Source organism: Acipenser ruthenus, chromosome 2 (genome assembly GCF_902713425.1).
Source record: "Acipenser ruthenus chromosome 2, fAciRut3.2 maternal haplotype, whole genome shotgun sequence".
NCBI classification, from domain to species: Eukaryota; Metazoa; Chordata; class Actinopteri; order Acipenseriformes; family Acipenseridae; genus Acipenser; species Acipenser ruthenus.
Window position 1 is genome coordinate 105903222 of NC_081190.1, and position 22515 is coordinate 105925736.

General features: G+C 36.8%; 1 protein-coding gene across 6 annotated transcripts in view; it reads right to left on the reverse strand.

Annotated features, from left to right (window-relative positions):
- Nucleotides 1–8454: 8454 nt before the first annotated feature.
- The window catches only part of slc2a9l2 (solute carrier family 2 member 9, like 2), a 146428-nt gene continuing 132367 nt past the window's right edge, over nt 8455–22515 (reverse strand). For 5 of the 6 annotated variants that reach the window (XM_059005555.1, XM_034910307.2, XM_034013335.3 and 2 more), the window contains exons 12-13: nt 20980–21107; nt 8455–11555 (exon numbers count right to left, since the gene is read on the reverse strand). In XM_059005555.1, coding sequence (XP_058861538.1) covers nt 11298–11555; nt 20980–21107 — 386 coding nt within the window. In that variant the 3' untranslated portion in view covers nt 8455–11297. Of the gene's footprint in view, nt 11556–14845; nt 16832–20979; nt 21108–22515 lie in introns of those variants that run through there. The other variant, XM_059005573.1, reaches the window with a different exon arrangement.

Below are 22515 nucleotides of genomic sequence, written 5' to 3' on the forward strand. Positions count from 1 at the left end.
GCGTTTGAAAAAACCCATGCTCTTTTATGGCTGCCTAATTGGAGACAGGTGAAAACCCTTGTCTCAAAATGGTCGCCCCTGTGGAGCTCTGGGAATTGTAGTCTTTGTGACATTGGCAGTCAAAGACTACAACTTACTTATGTAACCCAAATTCAATGGAGAGGATACAGGCTTCTCTTCACTCTTGGACCAATATACACACCGTCCACCACTTTCCCATATATTTTATAGTTCACTTTGTCACAATATATATATATATATATATATATATATATATATATATATATATATATATATATATATATATATATATATATATATTTATATTTATATTTATATAATTCAATTATATGTTTCCTTGCAGAATTAAATTGCTGAATTATTGTAATTTACTTCTGTAAGAAAACATACAATCGAATTATATAAGTTTAAAAAAATAAAAACATTCAACCGTCATCACAGAGCCTAGTCTCTTCCAGGAGAGGTGGAGACTGGGTGATGACGTTGCCGGTCACTTTGTGACAGCTTTGGTAAGAATTTTCAGGTAAATAAAGTTAACCCATTATGTAATGGATACATTTCGTACTTGAAAGCGACAGGATATAAACGTTTTTTTTAAATCAGAATGGAGAATGGTAGTTCTACCTTGATCAATAGTGCTTTAAAATCACTGTGTTGTATTCAAATAGTCATCACGTAACACCTGGTAATGAGAAATAATACAATTTAACAAGATTAATAATGTGAAACCTGCATAGCAAACTGCAGTGTTCCACAGATATGATTTATGTAGAAGCTTGTCAAAAAGCACTAGATAATAGACTAGATAAATCAATACCAACAGCAGAGGTGCTGGACATGATCAACGTAGTTTTAGAAAACAGTTATTTTACATTTGTTGGTAAGAATTACAAACAAAACGATGGTATAGCAATAGGATCTAAATTAGGGATGCATTTTGCCAGTACATACATGGGGAAATGGGAAGAACAATTACTTAGAAAATCGGAAAGAGAACCTTTAGAATACATTTGGTTTGTAGATGATATTTTTGGGGTTTGGACACATGGAGAAGAATCTCTTTTCCAGTTTCATAAAATGGCAAATGAAATGCACAGCAATATTAAGGTGGACTTTCGATGGACAAGAAAATAAATATAATTTTTAGATACTATGGTAAAACTTGAAGAAGGTTCAATTGAGACTGACCTCTTCTGTAAACCTACTGACATGCACCAGTATTTACACATGTCCTCTGCACATCTGATACACACTAAAAGGGCAATCCCAAAGGGTCTAGGAAGAAGAATACAAAGAATATGCTCAAAAGAAAGTGACTATGTAAAACAAAGAAATGTATTAAAAACAAATCTTAAACACAGAAAGAATTATAGAGACGGAGTTAAGAAAAGTGGATAAACTAAAAAGAGATGATCTAATAGATTATAAAAATAGAGATAAAGAGGCCAAAAGAGTCCCATTAGTAATGACTTACTCTAAACTTTTGCCTAATATTTCTAAGATAGTTTGGAAACACTTGCAGATTCTACATAATTCAGAAGAATTGAAAAAAGTATTTCGTAAGGCCCCAGTTGTAGCATTCAAAAGAGAATTTAGGTGATATTTTAATTCACAGTAAACATAAAAGAATAATTGACAGAACATATAATTAAACATAAGAACAACACACATCCACTAAAAACTAATACTGTAAAATAGCAATGATGTTTATGGAATAGCCTGTGAAAAATGTGATGAAATAAAATATGTTGGCGAGACTGGAACAACTTTATATAAAATAATTCAGAACCACCTTTCATTAATTAGAAGAAAAAAAATGAATGAACCAATAGTACAGCACTTCAGTCAAGGAAATGACATAAATGATGTCAAGTTTGTAGAATTAGAACAGCTAAAATTAGACAACGTGACATAGAGAAGAATAAAAGAAAGTAAATGGATAAATAGACTGAATGCAATTATGCCAGTGGGACTCAACAGAAAAGAATGAACTAATTAACTCAAATAAATATATAACATTTAAATAAATAAATAAACAAAATTCATTCAAAAGTTATGCATGCTGATGCGCTGGGGAGGCCAAATCAAGACTGATCCTCTGAGCCAGCTTTGCATGATAATATAAATATAAGTTTATATAAAATAATGTTAATTAGAAATAATACAGATTTAACCATGATGTCACACTATATAGAGCCATACAAAAAATACACACTGCTTCAGTATTTTTGTGCTAATTTAACAGGTTACATGTTTAAACACACAACATTTGCTTTTGCACTTTGACTTGCTTCTACCAAAACCTTCTGCCTTTATCTCAAAATCAAAAGTCTGGAGCTCAAAGAGCCATGTGACAGCCATGGATTACAGATCAGTGATCTTAGCCAGCTTCAGAATTTTTTAAAACTGAAATGTTAAAGGTCCCGAGGGAAATGTGTCAGGATTCTTATTCTACTGTTGATGTTGAAGGGACAGTCACAGAATAATAAACAACACCTGTTTCATGCTCATTCCACATGTCAGACCCCTCTAAGGACGTTTTTTGTAGCCATTTCTTTTTTTATAATTTATGTTTTATTTATTTCCTTTTTTAAAAAAATATATCGCACTACCAAGACCCCAAAAGAAAGAAATAACTACACTGTGTTCAAATATGGTTCCACACCCGCCTGCCAAAGGAATTGGTTAGTCATGAGGTACAGACGAGCAGTATCTCCTTGCACTGCTACCGCCATGTCCGAACCAGTTTTTAGCTGTTGAAGAACTGAATATTTCATCTTAGTTGGAATATCCAGAGGAAACAATTGCTTTTAAAAAAAATCATGTAATTTTGTAGCCCAATCTGATTTATATTCTGTTTCATCCACTGTATGATATATCGTTCCTGATCTATTTATTTTTTGTGCTACACTGCAGTCTACTGAAGTTACATGTGTGTTTAGTGAAGAAACAGGAACCTAAATTAGAAGGGTGGTGCGCCACTAGAGAATTTATTGTTAATACATAGCTCTAAAGACAATGGATGCTTTTTCAATGTTTCACACCGCATATAAGCTATATGAGGGTTGATCTTGTCATTTAATCATAGTATTACTATTAACTATTTTAGAATTATTTATTCTGATGGAATTATCAACAGTAATTGAACATCTCTTTTTAATTGAAAAAGATTATGCTTTTAGGGCAGCTAAATATACATCTTTTGATTTGTAAATTTTAAATAGTTCTTGCATCTTGTTGCTCAACTGAAAATTTGAAAATTGGAGAGAAGTTTTGAATTCAGGTCTGGGCCAGAGTGAAATTTGTATACATTATAAAATCCCAACAAAGCTCTGGCCAGATTGAATGGTTAATTGAGTCCCAGCATAGCTGTATATTAATGTAATTGTATAATAATGTAATTTTAGGTAAAAAATAATGTAATATCTTGTAACAATTGTAAGTCGCCCTGGATAAGGGAGTCTGCTAAGAAATAAATAAATAAATAAATAAATAAATAATAATATCCATCATGTTGTGACGAACTGTGAAAGTGCACCCCTAGTGGATGGAAAGTAGGGCAGCTGCTTCTTTTAAGTAGGGATCAATGTGTGCGGGTAGCAGACAGATGACACCAGAGGTAGAATAAAGCGCTCTCACGCACGTTTATTTTTGGCACACTCAGTGCAGCTCCAAAATAATACTTTTCACACAGAGAAACAAACAAAACCCTTGGCGTGAAAGGCTCGAACTAAACACAGAATCAATTACCCTACCTACCGAGGAGGGCTAATCCCTTTACGCCCAAACAAAAAGGCGAACACTCAGTTCAAACAAAAAAGGCAAAATAAAACAAGTTGGCATGTAATAGGTTAAACGGTTAACCGTTGAATGAATAAATGCAGACCGTTTTTACATAAGTTAACGTATAATACAAATTGATAAAATGTGTTTGGCATTTTGTGTTTTAAAAGTAAATATTAAACAAAACATGTGCTCTTTACGCAGGCCTTTGAACTCTGCGGCTCCTTGCCTAGAACTGTTTTTATTATTAGGACTGAAGTCATTGTATTTTGTATCTTGCTCTTAATTGTACTGTAATTCTTGATATGTATTTTTTTTGTATACAGCTGTAAGTCACCCTGGGTAAGGGCATCTGCTAAGAAATAAATAAATAATAATAATAATAATAATTGGCGACACATGACATCAGGTTAGGCATGATTAGTCGACTGAAAACTCATCTATCAAACTAGTCTCAAGGTGTCGATTTCCGGTGAAGCAAGTACATTAATGAGTTCCGTGAAGCTAGCAACAATAAGCAACAATAAGATGATTACTTCCGGTTTTCAAAACGGCTCAGCGCAGGCAAAGTATCAAAATAAAAGTCCCGTATCCAGCACAAAAATATAGTTTATATACATATAGAAAGTGGGGTACGATGTAATGTAGACACACTGGGGGTACAGAAAATAAAAATGACACCACACTTTGAAATTGAATTTCCTGTGCTTTAATTTGTAAAGTGAATTTTAAGCTAACTAGACTACTGTTAACAGCACTGGGGGGAGAAAAAACCTCATTTCTAAATTGAGGAAATCTCCAGAAGTCCTCGGCTCTCAACAGCCCCCTTCTTCAGGGCATTCTAAAAATATATATAAAAAAATATTTGCAGAGGATCAAGTATAACACTGAAGAAGATCAGATCCACGATGTCCTAAAAAACAAAACACTGTGAGAACTAGAAAAAACTAAGCACTTGAAATATTAATTTTGAGATATGGAACACAGAGGAACATAACTTTTGATTAATTTTAAATTTATTTATACAGGAATAATTCCTTGGAGGGCTAACTCATATATTAAAAGTTCCCTCATTTTATTGCAACACAGTGCAGTGTGATTACCACCAAATGACAATGTTTTTGCAAACAAACATACATATACTCCACAACTACTACTGTCAGACTGTTTTTGAAAACGGGAACACCTATGACAAAATTCTAAAGAAAATGTTATTTTAGGAACAACACCATATAGTGCCAAGTAATGCATGGTGACATATCTTTGTAATGAGGGAAGTATATTTTGAATTTCCTTTTCATACGTCTTTAATGAGTCCATTATATATATTTTTAGTGCTGTACATTTCGCCTTGTTTGCATCATGCTTCATATCGATTGCAATAAGTATCCAGTGGGATGACTTTATATTAACAGGAACAAGAACAGTTTCGAAGCACCACCAATTCCTATCATTTTGGGGGGGGGGGGGGGGGGGGGGGTTTGGCAGTACTTCAATGTCATCACAATAGACACTATTCAAATTTTGACTGACAAATGTGGAAGGAATAGTTAACACACTTTTGTCTGTGACATCACTACTTAAAAGGCACAGGTATGCATCTGTAATGTTGTCGTTTAACCAATTTCCATTACGTATTATTTCTATATCCTCATTTGTCAAATTAAATGGTAAGTTTTTAATTTCAAGAGGAATAGGTTGGTTTAATTCAAATCTTACCATTTTCTTGCATTGAATAGAACAATAATGCATAACTTCTGTTGTGCAATACTTTTGTATTTCTTCAGATGACATGAAATCATATGCAACTATTAGAAATGTGGATTTTGAAATCATTTTTTTCACTATTCTCATTCCAACTGATTCTCATTCATGTCTGCAGTATGACTCCTCTCACCCTAAGGCTTGCCGTTACTCGGTTCCGTATTCACAACTGTTAAGACTCAGACATATTTGCAGCGACGAATAAGATTTCTTCGCCAAAAGCGAGGAAATGTGTGTATTTTTTGGAAATTGTGGCTTTCCGGACAAGATCATCACTAAAGCTAAATCCTGCATTTCAAATCGAAATAGAAAAAATGCTTTTTATAATAACAATGTACAACACACAATCCCTCTGGTCCTCACTTACCACCCGACCAACAGAAAGATACAGAAAACTGTGCAAAGAAACTACAATTTTACAACAAGACCCATCTACAGCACCTATTTTCAAGACTCCCCCCTTGATGTCATATAGAAGAGACAAGAATATAAGAGAATATGTGGTACACAGTGCTATTCGTCCTTCTGGGGAACCTTTGAAAGGCACATATCCACGTAATATACCACGATGTAATACCTGTAAATACATTCATTCTGAAACAGAGATTAGAGGCATTAAATCTTCATTCAACATTCATGAACATTTTACATGTACCTGTAAAGGAATAGTCTACTGCATTATCTGCAAGAAATGCAACAAATTGTATATTGGGGAAACTAAAAGGCAGTCTGTGTGATCAATCAGTGCTATGGAACAAATGTTGCTCAGAAACAAAAGGGACAAGAGTTTATCTTCAAACCAGGAACTTTGGAATCTCTGGGAATGAACATTCTATTCTAATAATCATGACATCATCCACAGAATTTCTGTATAATTACAATTCTTGAACAACAACAAGTTTACTGCACTGTGTTTACTTTTCTTTTTAAACAGCTGAAGAAGGGCTTTTGCCCAAAACGTTCTGAAAATAACATTCTTTAATCTTTTAAACCTTTTGTGTACATTTTTTAAAAAACCTTGTCTGTCATGTGCCTTCAATTGTGTACACTGCAGTTATATATATATATATATATATATATATATATATATATATATATATATATATATATATAATTACACACACATCGTAATGTGCGTGAAAATGTCTATATAAATTGTACGGAGGCCAATATACTCAAATACACTTATCAAAACACATTACCCTCACTGCATGATTCCTAGTCAATAAGTATGCATGCACAGTTTCAATCAATTAATCAACATATTGATGTATTTTATAGTACATAAGTAGGCAGATATAGCTAGAAGCAGCTTTCCTAGAACAAAAAACCTCAATATCACAAATGTATGGAGGAAATAGAACAGTATTTTATTTCAATGGAAATCTCACAGTAAAAAAAAAAAGTCAAGAGTATATAAGTCTCAATATTTAACTTATATTCCGATATATAACATTTAACAGCACTGAAAAAAAAGATACTGACAAGCTGTGTAAATGCGAAATAGTAAACAGTGCCACTATGAAATGTACCTTTTTATGACTTCTGTCAGGACAGTTGGCACTTCTTTTCTGGCACACTTGATATCAATGCTCATTACATGTTCAAATTCTGCAACTTTTCCACATAATGCCTATTGATGCAGAATGCAGTGTAAGAAAATTGGTACTTCTGTATTTATTTCTTTAATTTTTTCCAGCACTCTGCTAGCCAGTCCCCTCTTTTGTCCATTATATATGGTGCACCCTCTGTTGTAATCCCAGTTAGTTTCTGCCAAGGTATTTCTGCACTTTCCATGGTTTCTTGAAGTTAAAATCCTTTCCTGTGGTTGTGTTGTTCATGGGATCCACAGCCCTTTCATTTTTTCTTCTCATTTTCAGAAAAAAAACTTTAGTTGAGACTCCATAGCTTCTTTCATTTCCAGTAAACTCAAAATATGTTGTTTTGTGCAGCGTGTCATAGTGACGTTGTACGTTATAATTTTTCAGAACTGCAACTGTTGCACTGCAAATCAGACATATTGCCTTGCCGTCAAAATTATTCATTGAACAAATAATCATCTGGCTAACGATTTTGGAATCTTCTGTGTTCCGCCTCCACCTTTCGCTTCCGTGACATCTCCAACTACTTTTTGGCTACTTATTTTAAATTTTACACAAAGTAAAATAAGTAGTTTAAACAAGCCTTCACTATCGTAATGAAAATTATGTGTGCTGTGTGTGTGTGAGGAAACCGATCCTGTGTGCTATTTGATTGGCTATTTTATTACATTTGTGAACATATTTTTCTTTTTTAGTTTTGTTAAATTTAAAAGTAAGCAGTGCAGTTTCACTTTATGTTGCCTCTGCCTGTACCCTGCAGAGGACTGTGTCTGTTGATCGCACATTTTTGGTCAGTGTAAGCCACCTCCACCTTCACAATAAGCTACTGACCAAAGATGTGCCTGGACTGCTGGGCCTTTTCATATCACGGTGGTCACGGGTAAGTCTCTGACACATTAAATTATTGCTCACAATAAATGTAGTGTGCATGGTATGGTATATAAATTAGCCAAATACTGTGCATGCAAATTAATGCGTTCTCTATTAGTAAATGGGGTATACGTTTAGATTTATTGCGCACGTTAGGCTCACTATGTGTGTGCTAAATTCAAATGTAGTGCCCTTTCGTAAATGAGGCCCGTAGTGTAAGAAATTAAGTAATAGTCGATTTCTTACTTTCCTTTTTTATACAGGATTATACAGAGAGGATCGCACATATAGCAATACTATGTGTTATTTATTCTGCCAGTTGCAATTTAGGTAAAGATCTTTTTTTATGTCTGTCGCAGGAGCAAGCGAGACTTCCAGGGTTCTGACACATTTCTAACTACCTTGTATTCAAATCTTCTGTGTGTGTTTGCATATCATATTTTTTTTTTAGGCTTATGCCCCTTCAGTCTTTTTACTAAGTAAAATCAGAAGTGACATTAGGATTTATCCCAGCCTATGTTGAGTTGGATTCACAGGCTCCCCATTAAAAGCTGTAGCTACTCATGTGTATAATACAACATGCCCTGCTAAAGCTCACAGGGAATTATATTACATTTCCCACACAGAGAACAGGTTTACAGGACATGAAAGTGGGCTTCTACCAGGTTACTGGCTTCCCCAATGTGATGGGTGTTATTGATTGTACTCACATAGCACTGTCACCCCGCTCCATGGGGTCTGCTCTGCAGGGTGACAGTGCCGACAAGGAAGAGAATTGAGGCTACGTCTCATCAACCAATATTTCTCAAGTAAGCAGAACAAAAATATGCCATTGCACAACATGACTGATTATATATTTATTAAATGAGAAAGGAAAAGGGCTATTTATGTATTTATTTATTACATCACACAAGTGATACATGTTAAAATTAAAAGGTGAGCAGTGCAGTTTCACTTTATGTTGCATCTGCCTGTCCCCTGCTGAGTGCTTTCTGTCTAAAATCCTAGAACTGTAGTGGCTCAACAGCGATATTTATAAACCTTTGCAGTCAGGTTTTAGATCAACACAGCACTGAAACAGCCCTTGTTAAGGTTGTTAATGATCTGTTCATGGCCGCTGACTCGGATGCACTGACCATTCTGGTCCTATTAGACCTTAGTGCTGCATTCGATACTGTAAACCACGCCATTCTAATTAACTGTGTGGAATGTTGTGTGGGTATTACTGGCATTGTCTTACAGTGCTTCCGATCATACTTGTCAGATTGTAGGCAGTGTGTTTCTATGGGCGGCTATACATCTGCCCCTAGCCCGGTATCTACAGGTGTGCCACAGGGCTCTATTTTAGGACCCTTACTTTTTAATATCTATATGCTGCCACTTGGACAGATCATATGTCGTCATGGTGTGAGTTTTCACTCATATGCAGATGACACACAATTATATTTTAAAACTACACCTGATACAAATGTGTCCGTTTCGGTTCTTGATAATTGTCTGACTGAGATTAAGACTTGGATGCGGCAAAACTTCCTACAATTAAATAGTGATAAAACCGAAGTAATGCTACTTGTCTCTCCTCGATAACTTAGAAATGTTGACTCTTTTAGCATAGTGATTGATGGGCATGAAGTTAAATCTAGCTCTGTAGTTAGGAATCTTGCTGTGGTCTTTGACCCTAGCCTTACTTTCAAGTCACATATCCGCAATGTCACCAAGGTATCCTTTTTTCACCTTCGTAACATTGCTCGTCTGTGCCCTGTGTTGTCTGTGCCTGATGCAGAAAGGCTAGTTCATGCCTTTGTTTCTTCCTGGCTCAATTATTGCAACGCGTTGTTTGCAGGTGTCTCCAAGGCTGCTATTAGCAGGCTAAAATATATTCAGACCTCTGCTGCTCGCATTTTAACTGGCACTAAATTGGGTGCCCATATTACACCAGTTCTTGCTTCTTTGCATTGGTTGCCGGTTGAGAGCAGGATTGATTTGAAAATACTGTTGTATACTGAACGGTTTAGCTCCATGTTACTTTGGAACAACCTTCCTCAGTCTATCAGGGATGCTAAGATCGTTCATGCTTTGAAAAAACAGTTAGACACACTTTTACGTACACACTTCGTTTATCATGATTTGGTTTTTGATTTGTGTCATTTCTTTTTATATTACGTATACTCTTAATATGCTGTATGTATATATGGTTCTGTGATGAGTCAAAGGGGTTTCGGTCTGTAATTCAGCCTCCCGACAGTAGAAGGCATCAAACCAACTCGGGACTTCCCTTACCAAGGTCTCGTGACCATGACGAAAGTCATCTTTATGAGGGGCGGCACCTTGGTGAGGGGCGGTAGTGCAAGTATGTAAATTCCAGCCATTGGCGTCAAGTGAGTTATAAGGACACTTGTCAGTTGGGGATTGGTGTTCCACTGACTACAGAGGCGGGGCGTTGCATACTAAATGGAACGTACTACTGTGTTCGGGGTTGGTCCTAAGGGAAAATAGGCGGAGTAACGAGGCGGAGGGAGAGACGAAAGTTTGGCGGTGGTGTTTGAATTTTTGAATATACGAGATTAGAAACTGTACTAATATTTTCTTTTCTGTTTTATCCCCTTTGTTTTATGTCCGAGGACACCGTGAAGACGACTAAGGACGTTTCCACTTCTCTTCTTTTTGATCATTACTCCAGCACCCTTTCCCTCATGCCATTCTTTTTCTTTGTTGCTTGTTTTTTTTTTTCCGTGTAGCGAATAATAATAATAAAACTGTTTATTCTATTACATGCAAATTACTACTTGACATTCCATTATTACTCACGCGCCTCACAGGTTCTTTATGTTTTTTTTTGTGTTTGTAGAGCTCTTTGAGATGCGTCCATTTAGGCTCTTTATAAAATAAAGTTTATTATTATTATATTATTATTATTATGGTGTGCATTAAATTATGTCTCGCAGTAGATTTAGTGCACGCTATGGCATGTAAATGAACCAAATAGTGTTCACATAAATTCATGCGTTCTCTGTTAGTAAATGGGGCAGTAAATTTAGATTTATCTCGCACATTAGGCTCGCTACTTTACATGTGCGCTAACTCTAAATTTAGTGTCCTTTAGTAAATGAGGCCCAATATCGTATATAAAATCACCTATACCCCCAACAAACGACAATACTAAACACCACATTTCTAATTCTCTGATCAGAACTACTATTTTTTTAACCATGGTAGATTATGAAAGTCCGGGTTAAAATGACAAGAATCCCCTGAATGTCAAAGGGAATTTTCCATTTCTGTTATAACATTGCCATGTTCATTTTGTGTGTCAGAGTTCTCCACTTTCACTTTTGCAGCAACCCATTCCATTTCCTCCTTTGTGATAGACACTGCTACCCTGTTGATCTTGGCAAAGGACTGACTGATTTCAACAAAAGTCTTGCCCTTGGTTTCAGGTAGGACAAAATAAAGAAAAACGGCTCCTGCCATGCACGTTGCAGCAAAAACCATGAAGCAGAAGGCGCCAAAAGCTCCCTATGGAGGGGGGGAAAAAGTCATGACACATTAACGTTACGATTGTTCATTCTGTAACTATTAGACATATACACTTCCAGGATTAGAAATGAGAAAATGAATGTAGTTTATCTATTATACATGATTACATGCTAAGGCTTTAGAGAAACTAACATTGTTAACCTTTTTAAAGTCTGCTGTTTACACTATTTGTTTTTGTTAAGCCTCCAGAAATTAAAATATAATTAAATGTTTTGTTATTGTCGTACAATCATGGAAGGGGATTTTCCTACAGTAACTTTTAAGGACTGTTATACTGTTAAACTGTAAGATGTTCCTTAGCACTATAAAGAAACTTTATTATATCTAGGCCTTTTTTTCTGTTGAAATGTGAGGGTTGCCCAAAAATCCCGGCTGATGTGAACTGTTTTTCTGTTTTTTCTCCCAGTCTTTAATCTTTAAAACATGGTTGAATGGAAGTTTAAATACAGCTGTGCCATTTCAGATTCCTGCAGCTGAAGAGTAATATTGTCTGGGAACCATTTTACAGTAATAGTATGATTTTTGTTTTTCTTTAACAGTATAAACATTTGCCTGCAGGGCTGCCTTAAGCAACACATTGGTATTAATTTGTATTATGTTTATAGTGAGAATTGCATTCTCAGTATCTTTGATGTTGCTAAATGTGACAAAAATGTGGAACATGTCTACATTCTCAAGTTTAATGCCCACTAGTTGGATAAGGCGTAATAAGGCCTATTAATGCTATTATTGTTAGACAGTGGTTGTTCACTAGTTGGCACTGGTACATAATACACCTACACTTTGGATTATGTTACACATTTCTTTAACATCTCTATTTGTTATATAGAATATGTATTAAAGACTGGAGATCATACTATTTGTATTTGTGTCAGGATCTTTATTATTGTGTGTTGAGGTTTACTGTACATTGGATATATTATACCAAGGATTACATTTAATGAAGGCACCAACGTAAACAAGAAAAAATAAATAGATAAAGAGCATACTTTGATAAAGAGCAAACTAGTGGGTTTGGAAATGTAATGTATGCTGAAGGTAAAAATAGAACCATTTTAAATAGATTGGTCACAGAGAAGTGTGCTCAAGAGAGGGTGTATATACTCCTGCAGAGGAAAATCTCAAGTCAGCAAAAGGCAATATTATTTTTAGCGTTAGGAGTAATGAGAGAAAAGAAAATTTAAGAAAGATTTAGAGCTATTTTTAATGTCTTCAAATGATGAAATGCCAAGACCTTTAAAATAAACAGTGGTGTACTGGTAAGTCCATGATTGTAAACAAACACATAACATAAAATACATAGTAAGCATATCTATTGTATACCCAATCTAAATCAAATGCAAATATTCAATATAGACTGGTACATTATCAGTTCAATTTTCCAGGAAATAATACTTATTATAATAATAAGGTTGATTTAAAATACATCTCATCTAATATTTTCACTATACAAATGCAATATACATATGTATTTGCTGCTGTGTCCAAATTGCTTCAGTCTTTAGCATTTATAGTAAAAGGGTGTGAAGTACTGTCAGCAGACATAATAATTTTTCTTTTTTTTTTTTTTTAATCTTAAGACACATAATTGTACCTGTAACGCTTGTGGACCGGAGAGTAATTACATTACTGTTTCAAAGCAAAAAATCCATATATACATAATATTTATGCATTCATTTATTTTACTACTTGCTTAAATATTTTCTAGAGTACTATACAAAGGTTTCCTTTGTAAATTCTAGAGGTAGGTAAGGGTACCTAAAAACCTGTCTACCTGACCCACCTCAAGTTTCAATTTAATTTATTACTGTGAAAACACTGTGTAACATTTTTTTTTTTTTGTTCCTGGGTAGTAAGTGTTATTTCCTAATTGCTTATGCCTCAAAAGTACAGAAAATGGCTATTATTCCCCACAAACTTTGCTTTTGTGACCAGGACAGTGATATTTAGAAATTTACCTATTTTCCAGAACATTCCAGATAGATTCAGTGCTGAGTAAACATGGAGTAACTTCTAGAACTTTCTAGAACTTTCCAGTAATATAAATAGTAGTATAAATACAGGGGCCTTAAGCCCACCAGTTCAGTTTAGTTCCAGCTGCCTAAGTGGATACATATCTGCATTTTTCTGAGATGGCATCAAGAGGCTGCAAGCATCCGGCAGACGCATTTTGCTATGTCTGCGGCCAATTTATCAAGACAAGAGTGAAAAAGTACTCCGTGGAAGCATCTGCTAAGATGTGTGAGGCCTACAAGGCACATTTCGGCATGCCTGTCGGGGATCAAGACAAACCCTGGGCACCTCATTTCACCTGCGAGCACTGCAAAAAACCTCTGGAAGGTAAGATGGACAATTGTTGCTCGGAATTTTATGTTATAAAATGTGTTAAAATGTTATAAATTGTAAAAGTTTTTAATTTTAAAATGTTTTACAATTTTCAATGTTATTGAAAAAATATATCATATATGAAAAATGTTGCGAGAATCTCTTACACATTAGTCATGGGTGAAATAAATGTATTTTTGTAGGATGGTACAGAGGGGAAAAGAGCCATGAAGTTCGCTATCCCAAGAATTTGGCGGGAACCCACTGACCACTCAAGCAACTGCTACCACGTATCCGGACCTTCCTTCATCCATCGCCCCGGTGCCACACTGCCATGAGCTCCCCGTACCCACTCCTCCGGAGAGAGAGCAGCCGTCTTTAGAAGAGAGCAGCAAGTCAGAGAGCGAGGAAGACGTTGTAGATCCAGATGACAATTTCAGAGGTGGAGCTGAGGAGAGAAACCCATACTACCCCAACCAAAAAGACCTCAACGACTTGATTAGAGATCTTGGTCTCACCAAGTCCAATGCCGAGCTTTTGACGTCTGGGCTCAAGCAGTGGAACTTGTTGGATGAAAGTGTGCAAGTCGCAGATCAGAGGAAGCGTCACCAACCTTTTTCCAGCTTCTTCACCCGTCAAGATGGGCTCTGCTTCTGCCACAATGTGACCAGTCTGTTCAAGGCAATCGGAATCGCCTGTAACCAGAAATCTCGAAAAACTACTCACTTCTAAATCTTTTGTAGTCATTTTTGTATTACTTTAGTATAAATACATGTTAATTTGGATTCATATGTTGTTTTTTTCTGACTTTATGTGAACGAAAAGACACAAATTCGCCTGTTTTCTCATTGGAAATAGGTAAATTTCAAAATATCACTGTCCTGGTCACAAAAGAAAAGTTTGTGGGGAATAATAGCCATTTTCTATACTTTTGAGGCATAAGCAATTAGGAAATAACACTTACTACCCAGGAACAAAAATTGTGTTACATAGTGAAATTTACAAAAAAACTGTAAAGTATAACAATACAGTTATTGTGCAGTTAATCCCACAGCGTGGAGCATATTTCTGCTAGAAATCAACTATATTCAATATGGGACACATTTTTTAGATATTTTATCTCATAGTTTTCAGTACTAAAAAAAGCTACACAAGTGTACAGATCCGGAAAGGTATGTGTAATATTCATTATACAGTATATAACATTAGGTTATTATCATAACTCTGGTTCCCTGAAATAGAAATGTAACCATTACCGTATGGGTATTAACCTCTTTAAGACCCGAAACCTGAATAAGATATAACAAAGCTGCTCACAGAGCCTGTGACACAGTCATGTCCCACCCCCGTGGACATAAATGAACTGTACGCACAGATCTCATCATCATTTTTCCTTCAAGCCTGCTGCAATCATGGACGCAGCGACCTTGAAGGTTAATGGTTAAATTTCTATTTCAGGGAACCAGGGTTATGATAATTACCTAATGTTCCCTTTCAAGTACAAAATGTAACCATTACTGCATGGGTAAGCCTATTCCAGCCGTTGCAAAGGAAAGATTGCAGCACGACTGGAATGCTACAATGATAAGCCGAGACTGCCTTGTGCATTACCATAAGTAGCTGGGGCTAAAAATTGAGGGAGAAACTCCCTTCTATGTCTGTGTTGTAAGGGTCGACTGGGAAGCCACCCTTAAGATTTTGGTTCCAAACCCAGGGTTTTGAGGATCCACGACCAGTCTGTAAAACCTAGTAAAGGTATAGGGAGTAGCCCACACCTCTGCATTGCAAATGTCCTTGACAGATGCACCCACAAAGTTTCCATGTCCCTGAAGGAATGGGCAGTGAGTTTTCTGGAGGGGGCAAGTTGGCCAGCTCATAGGCAGTCCTGCCTGTGTCTGCAATCCATTTGGACAGCCTCTGCTTAGACAGGGCTTGACCATGGGACTTCATCCAAGAGCAGACAAAACATTGTTCCTACCTCAAGTCCTGTCTTGTGCATTTTTATATGGTCTATATAAAGGATGCTAAGAGGTAACCCTGGTATTGTAAGTCATGTCGCTACAAAAGAATGCTGTATATAAAGGATAGAACACTTTGGTTTCATCTGTTTTAGATCAAGGTTACTGCAGCTGTTCTTGACTGATGTCACTAGAAAAAGGAATCAAAATTTGCTGTTGCCTTTCCCCTGTTGGGATTTATTTTACCAGTAATCTAAGGATTTGTACGTTTATGTAACTAAGATGACAATAAGTAATAGATTCACAAGTTTAGTAGCTACTGATACTTTTTAATAAAGATACGACTGTAACGATTGTTTTTCATTTTTCATACCCAGGAGTTTATAATACCATCACTCACAAAATAAATAATGAATGAAGTCTGAATCAGAATAGAAAATATCTCAAAATGTATTATTTATCAGTGTAACATGTTCCTGAAGGACAGTATTTCATTTTATCTCAGCACAGATTGGTATTGAAATAAAACATAAATATATAAAGGACAACTGAAAGAATTAACTTTTGGGTTCTCAGTTATATTTTTCCTCTAATATACTGAGGAATTGATGAACATGAATATAGTGTTTGGGGAAAAGCAATAGTTTTATATACTGTACTGGATATATTGATTAAATAGTGTTTGCCATTCCCACTGATTTCAATAACAAAGGCATATTTTATACCGTGTTAAGCACGCCGTATATTTTGGGCAAACTCAGGTGTTTGGATCTTGTTATGTGCCATTCACATAGATTTAAATAACAAACACACTGCTTATACTGTAGTAATCGCGCTTACTAATCCACCAATCAGCTGTTTTCTCCTTGTTACCTTGCCATTCACATAGACATAGTAAAAGCTTGACAGATCAATCAATCAGCTGTTTGCACTTCGTTACTGAGCGATGACCCCTGTACTGTACAAGCATGGCTGGAAAGAGAAAAGGAAAGAATATGGATGGCAGTGAAAAATGCTATTGACAAATCGAAAACCCCACGTTGTTTTAGAGGAGTTCACCACCTGCCTGTGGTTTACCGTGCAAACAGAAACGCCCGCACTTGCATTACTTTTTTGCACGTACTTTTTATTGCATTCATAGGTTTTAATAAAAACATTTATTAGTGTAATGCGTGTCTTAATAAAGATTTTTAACTGCATACACGCTGTGGCAGACCGAAGGACTGCCTATGCCTTTAAAGGTTGATTGCTTATGTTGCACCCTTGTTTTAAAAACGCAGGGTGTAGGCATAGTTAAATGTCATTTGTTGGATAACACAGTGGAGACTGCTGAATTCAAACCAAAAGCCAAGAACAAACTGAAAAGGTTATCTGTCGAGTCTGAACAAATACAAAGAAAAAGGAGCAGCACGTTAACGCAAACAAGACAACCTTTGCAGATAAGCGACGCTGTTAATTGTTTTGTGTCATCTGCTCGATGCTGCAACTTGATATTTGGTTTTGTTTAGTTAGGAACTCTGTGGCGCTAGCTTGTTTGTGTTTGATTTTAAGAATTATCGGTTTTGATATTGTTATTATTTGAAGTAAATTAAAATTAAAAGAAACAAGGTGCTATGATGACCTATATTTAACTAACTATTAACAAAGTGAGTTATCATTTAGGGTTCTGATCACCACCCACTTTCGATACCCTGGGATAGATCTATTTTGTTTTGTTTGTTTTTTTCTGTGTGTGTTGGCACAGGGCTGGCGTGGCTATCCAGTGTCTGGGATTAGGATACTGTTCTGTAGGAACTGCCCGACCGTCACAATGCATGTTTGTTTTGTTTTGTTTACTGTTCTGGTGATTGGGGGACATTGTGAATGTCAGGTTATTGTGTGGGTGTTTATACCGTCCATCGCTTACTGTGGGCGAATCACGTTAACACAAATGCACCCGTTCTAAGCGATAGCGACTGCATTTGTAACGTTTTAGGATTTTTTGAACAGGGCCTGTATTAACTGGTTTGACAAAAAAATAAATAAACATTACATACTGCTGGTTGGTTTAGCCAGATATCAAGATAAAACTTTAGTTAAATGATTTACTATACTAATTCATTACTAATACATCTAAAAGTCTGTTAAAGGATTTTACCAACAGTATCAGATGGATATTCTTATTAATAACATGCTAATGATAGTGTAGTTACCAGTGGTGTAGTGAGGTATACACCCCTTTTACTTTTTGGAGTATGCCTACTTATTAGCAGCTGAGAATGCTTGGATAGGTAAGAAATATCCCACGACAGGGTGTGCCGTAAGACATTTATTAACGCACGCCCTGGGTGCAAAATTATCCTACTCAGGCTTTACAGTCTTCAAGAGAAGCCTGTAGCAATTCCCATGCTACATAATGTGGGTGTAAGTCTCACCCACCTGTCCCTTTAATTAGGGTCAGTAGCCTGGCCAGGTTAAAACTTCATTTCCCATAGTTCCTTGCAACCACCCTCTGTTTATCCTCTCTCCCCATTGGCTCATTCAGATTTCCACCCCTCCAATCTCAGAGCTCCTTAGTAGCCAGCAGTTGTATTAAAACTGGCTAATCAGGCCTGAGGGGGACTCCCTTTCTCAGAGGAATCCATTAACCTACAGCATTTTCTTTACTTAAATCTCAGTGAATCCATTAACATCCTTAGATAATTCCTTTCTTATCATTATTCATTTCATTCATTTGTTCATTTTTTCATTTGTTGACATTATTGTTCACAATAATAAACCAATTGTTCTTGAAATTGACACCTCTGACGTCCCTGCTTTTGCTATCTGTCACTCTTGTTGACTTATTTAGCTATAGGAATAGGGCCAGTAGTATCTCCTTAGGGAGGACAGTGCAACTGCTTCTCAGTTATGCAGAGTGATCGTTACAAGCCGACCAATAATTTGAGGCTGATGGCCTGTAACCGGCATAATTTCCCTAGATTGTAAACCAGCATTAGATGATATGTGGGCGAGCACAATAGAATTCTATGCCGAACCCAACCTTATTTAAAAGCCCATTGGTTGTGTCAGCAGAGAGCAGGAGAGATTTTAATTTTGTTTTAAATATGTTTCTGAAATTGGAGGGTAGTGGTGAGATGTATCTGTTGTGTCTAGTTTAAACATTGCATACTCACTATATATAATGCTGAGTGAGGGTTGCGTGGTGATTTCTCAGATGGCTTTTGAATAGAGTTACTGGGTTGCTGGAGACACCCGCCCAAGGCCTCTAAGAAATTAAAGAGAAAAAATACTCCTACAGTCTGCGAGAGCGGGGGCGGAAGATGACTCAACGTTGGACAACACGGTTAACGACTTAGGAACGGAAACGGATATGAGTATGGAGAGTACTTCACAAAAGACTAGTTCAAGATCTGCAGTTAGCAAAGACATGGAACTCCAGGTTTGTGTCTGCGGCTGGAGCAAGGCGACAACGGTCAGGGGTTTGAAGATTCATCAAGGGAGAATGAAATGCTTGAGGGAGAAGGGACAAGGGCCTCGCATTGATCAGTACTTCTTACGAAGTCAGTCAAGTCAGTCGAATGAAATCCAGCGACAGGAAGCAAACCACAGTTCGCAGGATATCAGCACCTCTGTCATAGACGTGAGGAGGACTTGCATGGACACAGTTAGTGATGAACCTAATGATCCTTGTGAACCCGGTCAGGCAAACCAGCATAAGAGAGAAAAGAACCTCAACGGGCACAAGCCTGGAGTTAAATGGCCAAGAGCTTGTGAGAAAACTGCACGGGACACAGTAAACACAGATCTCTGCTTTGCATTGGAAAGGTTAAGTGGAGCAGTTGAAAAGAAACTGGATAAATTTGGGGACATCATCTACGCATATGGAAGCGAGAGGTTTGGAGTTGAAAAAAGGAAGGAAAAAGTACAAACTATTCCTGGAAAGTCTAGACGGCAGCAGGAGATTGAACGCTTAGTTAGAGAAAGGAGACAGCTAATGCATATGGTTCAGTGCCACATGAACTTCTTTGGGCAGCATTTGATTTTTTCAGTGTACCGATGACAATAACAAATTTAGTGAAAGTCTACTTTGGAGATTTGCAATTTAGTTTTTCAACTTCAGAATTCAGCACTACATGGCAATGCCTAGAAATTGGAATAATGACAAGTTGGAATTATGGCAGGATGCACCATTTCTCCACTGGCTTTTACCATGGCAATGGAAGTAATCATTAGGGCATCGAAATGGGTAGTGGGAGGAGAGCGCTTGGGTTCTGGAATGCGACTACCACCAATTCAAGCATACATGGGTGACATGACTACAACAGTAGCCTGCACTAATCGGTTATTGAAGTTCAAATCAGCATGAAGTTTTAACATCTACTCTCGTGTAATGGAAATCATAGTCTGCTACTGCTTGCCTCAGAGTTTTCTTTGTTCTGTTCTCTGACTAAATAAATACCACAGTATATTTGCCAATTGTTCTCTAATTCTTAGTGACATACAACTGAAAATGCTGTTTCAGTTGTATGTTGACATTTTTACCTACAGAAACACTGTTTTGATAATTGTTACTATTAAGGCATAATATTAATAGATCAGGTAAGTAAGTTGGTCTATGATGTCATAGCCATGCGATAAGACAATTATTACTGCACGGTCATGTGATCTTGTTCAGCCAATCGCAGCACTTAATTTATCAAAGTCATGTTATAAACTGGTATGCACTCAAGGTGGTGTGTTGCTATGGTGCTCTGTCTCTCACTATTTTCACAAGCAAACAAAAATTAAATATCAGTTGTCAATCTTGATCTAAAAAATAAATAAAATAAGGGATCCTGAAACCTAAAAGTGACAAGTGATGCAGTGAATGACAACAATGACACTACACTCCCATGGTGCCAAAACATTACATTGATTTTGAAAGAAAAAGAAAATAATCCAAATATTGCTGAAATGGCCCAAAATTTGTGTTTTCATCTTAGGACAGTATCTATAATTAAATACATTAATAAACCAAAGAGATTTTCATTCTTTGAAGTAAAATGTTTCAAGAAAACTTGCAGCTTTTGCCCATCAATAATAGTCCCTGTTCTTGTGCTTTTAACACATGGTAGCTGCAGTTTCTTCTGTATATTTACCTGGATGAAAGGAAACAGAATTCCTACGGCAAAGTTGGAGAGCCAGCTCACAGTCCCAGCAATCATAAAGGCGGCAGGTCGATATGACTGTTCAAAAAGCTCTCCAGTGAGAATGAAGGGAATTCCACCTGAGAAAAAATTCAAACACCAGGTCAGCAAGTGTATTTCCTTTATGAAGTGTGCAAAAAAAAAAAAAAAGACAGTGGTAGGGATCATCACTGAATACCAACCTTAAGAAGAGGTGGTAGCTTCATTTTAAAGCAATTATTTTTTATTTATTTAATTACCTTGTCCTTAAAGAGTAAGTAGTGGGGTTCCCGAAAAATACAGCATTACATGTCCCAGGTGTTGCTACAACCGTCTAAATAACGTACCTGTAATTTCTTTTCACAGTTAACATCCTGACAACTTTTTACACATCTAACTTCAAAGTCTGTTTCAAAGCTCTAGTGTACTGATTGTGTAAGGATTATTGCCCACATTGTCAAACAACAATGAAACAACTGAAAAGCCAGCGCACTCGTTATGGTGTGCGTGTTTTTTTTTTTCTTCCTGCAGTGATATAGAGGGCAGCTCTCAAACCCTGAGGTTCCTGAGCAGCTTCATGCACTGGCAGTTCTATAGGCAGAGTACCAGGCTGAGCATCCTAATGTTCCTGTATACATCTGCCGGTCCCTATACCCTGCCTCTGCTCCAAGAAGCCAGTGACTGTTGATCTGCAGCTGCGGTAGAAGTGCCAGGCGCAGAATCCGCTTAACACACACACACACATTATAATGAAACATGGATGTCTTGTAATATTATAAGCATTCAAACAAAAGTCTTTATTTAAAGCGATATGCTACATTTATGTTGTTTGTTAACTATATCCATTACTTCTTGCACAATATGCCAATTGATGTTAACAATTCATTCCAGTTCAGTGCGGTGGAAGAAGAGGTGGAGCTCTGTTGTTCCTGGGACATCTTAAAAGAATTATAGAAAAAAATATGACTACTACTACTACTAATAATAATAATATGAGGCTGAAAGTTTGGTTATACAAACATTAATAGGCTATACAAGAGGTTTACATTTGCAGAGTCTTTTGCGTTCTTTTGGGCGGGGGGGGGGGGGGGTTGGTATGGCTTTGCTGATGAATAACGTAACATTCCGCCAGGTAAACGGGATCTTGACTGCTGAAATCTCATGACACACAAGCATGATTCCTGCTCCAGTTTACATGGGTCTTTACAGCTATTTTTATCATGAGAAAGAGATTGACCCTGCCCTTAAAGTCACGCTAACTAAAGGACGTCCTTTTGCTGAGTCATGATGTATTTGCGTGACAGCGTCACACAGTCATGACAGTAGAGTCCATTTTCACATGCATGTAATCCCAGCCATAGTGTACCGTGGAGGTGGCTTTTTTATCTTTTAAAACAAAAAAAAGTGGCTTGGCAGAGGATGCCCACTGACCTTGTGTTCTCTTGCACTATTGTGGAGAATTGCTGCTGTGAAGGAATGTTATTGGACATTCTAAAGTGGGGTAACATT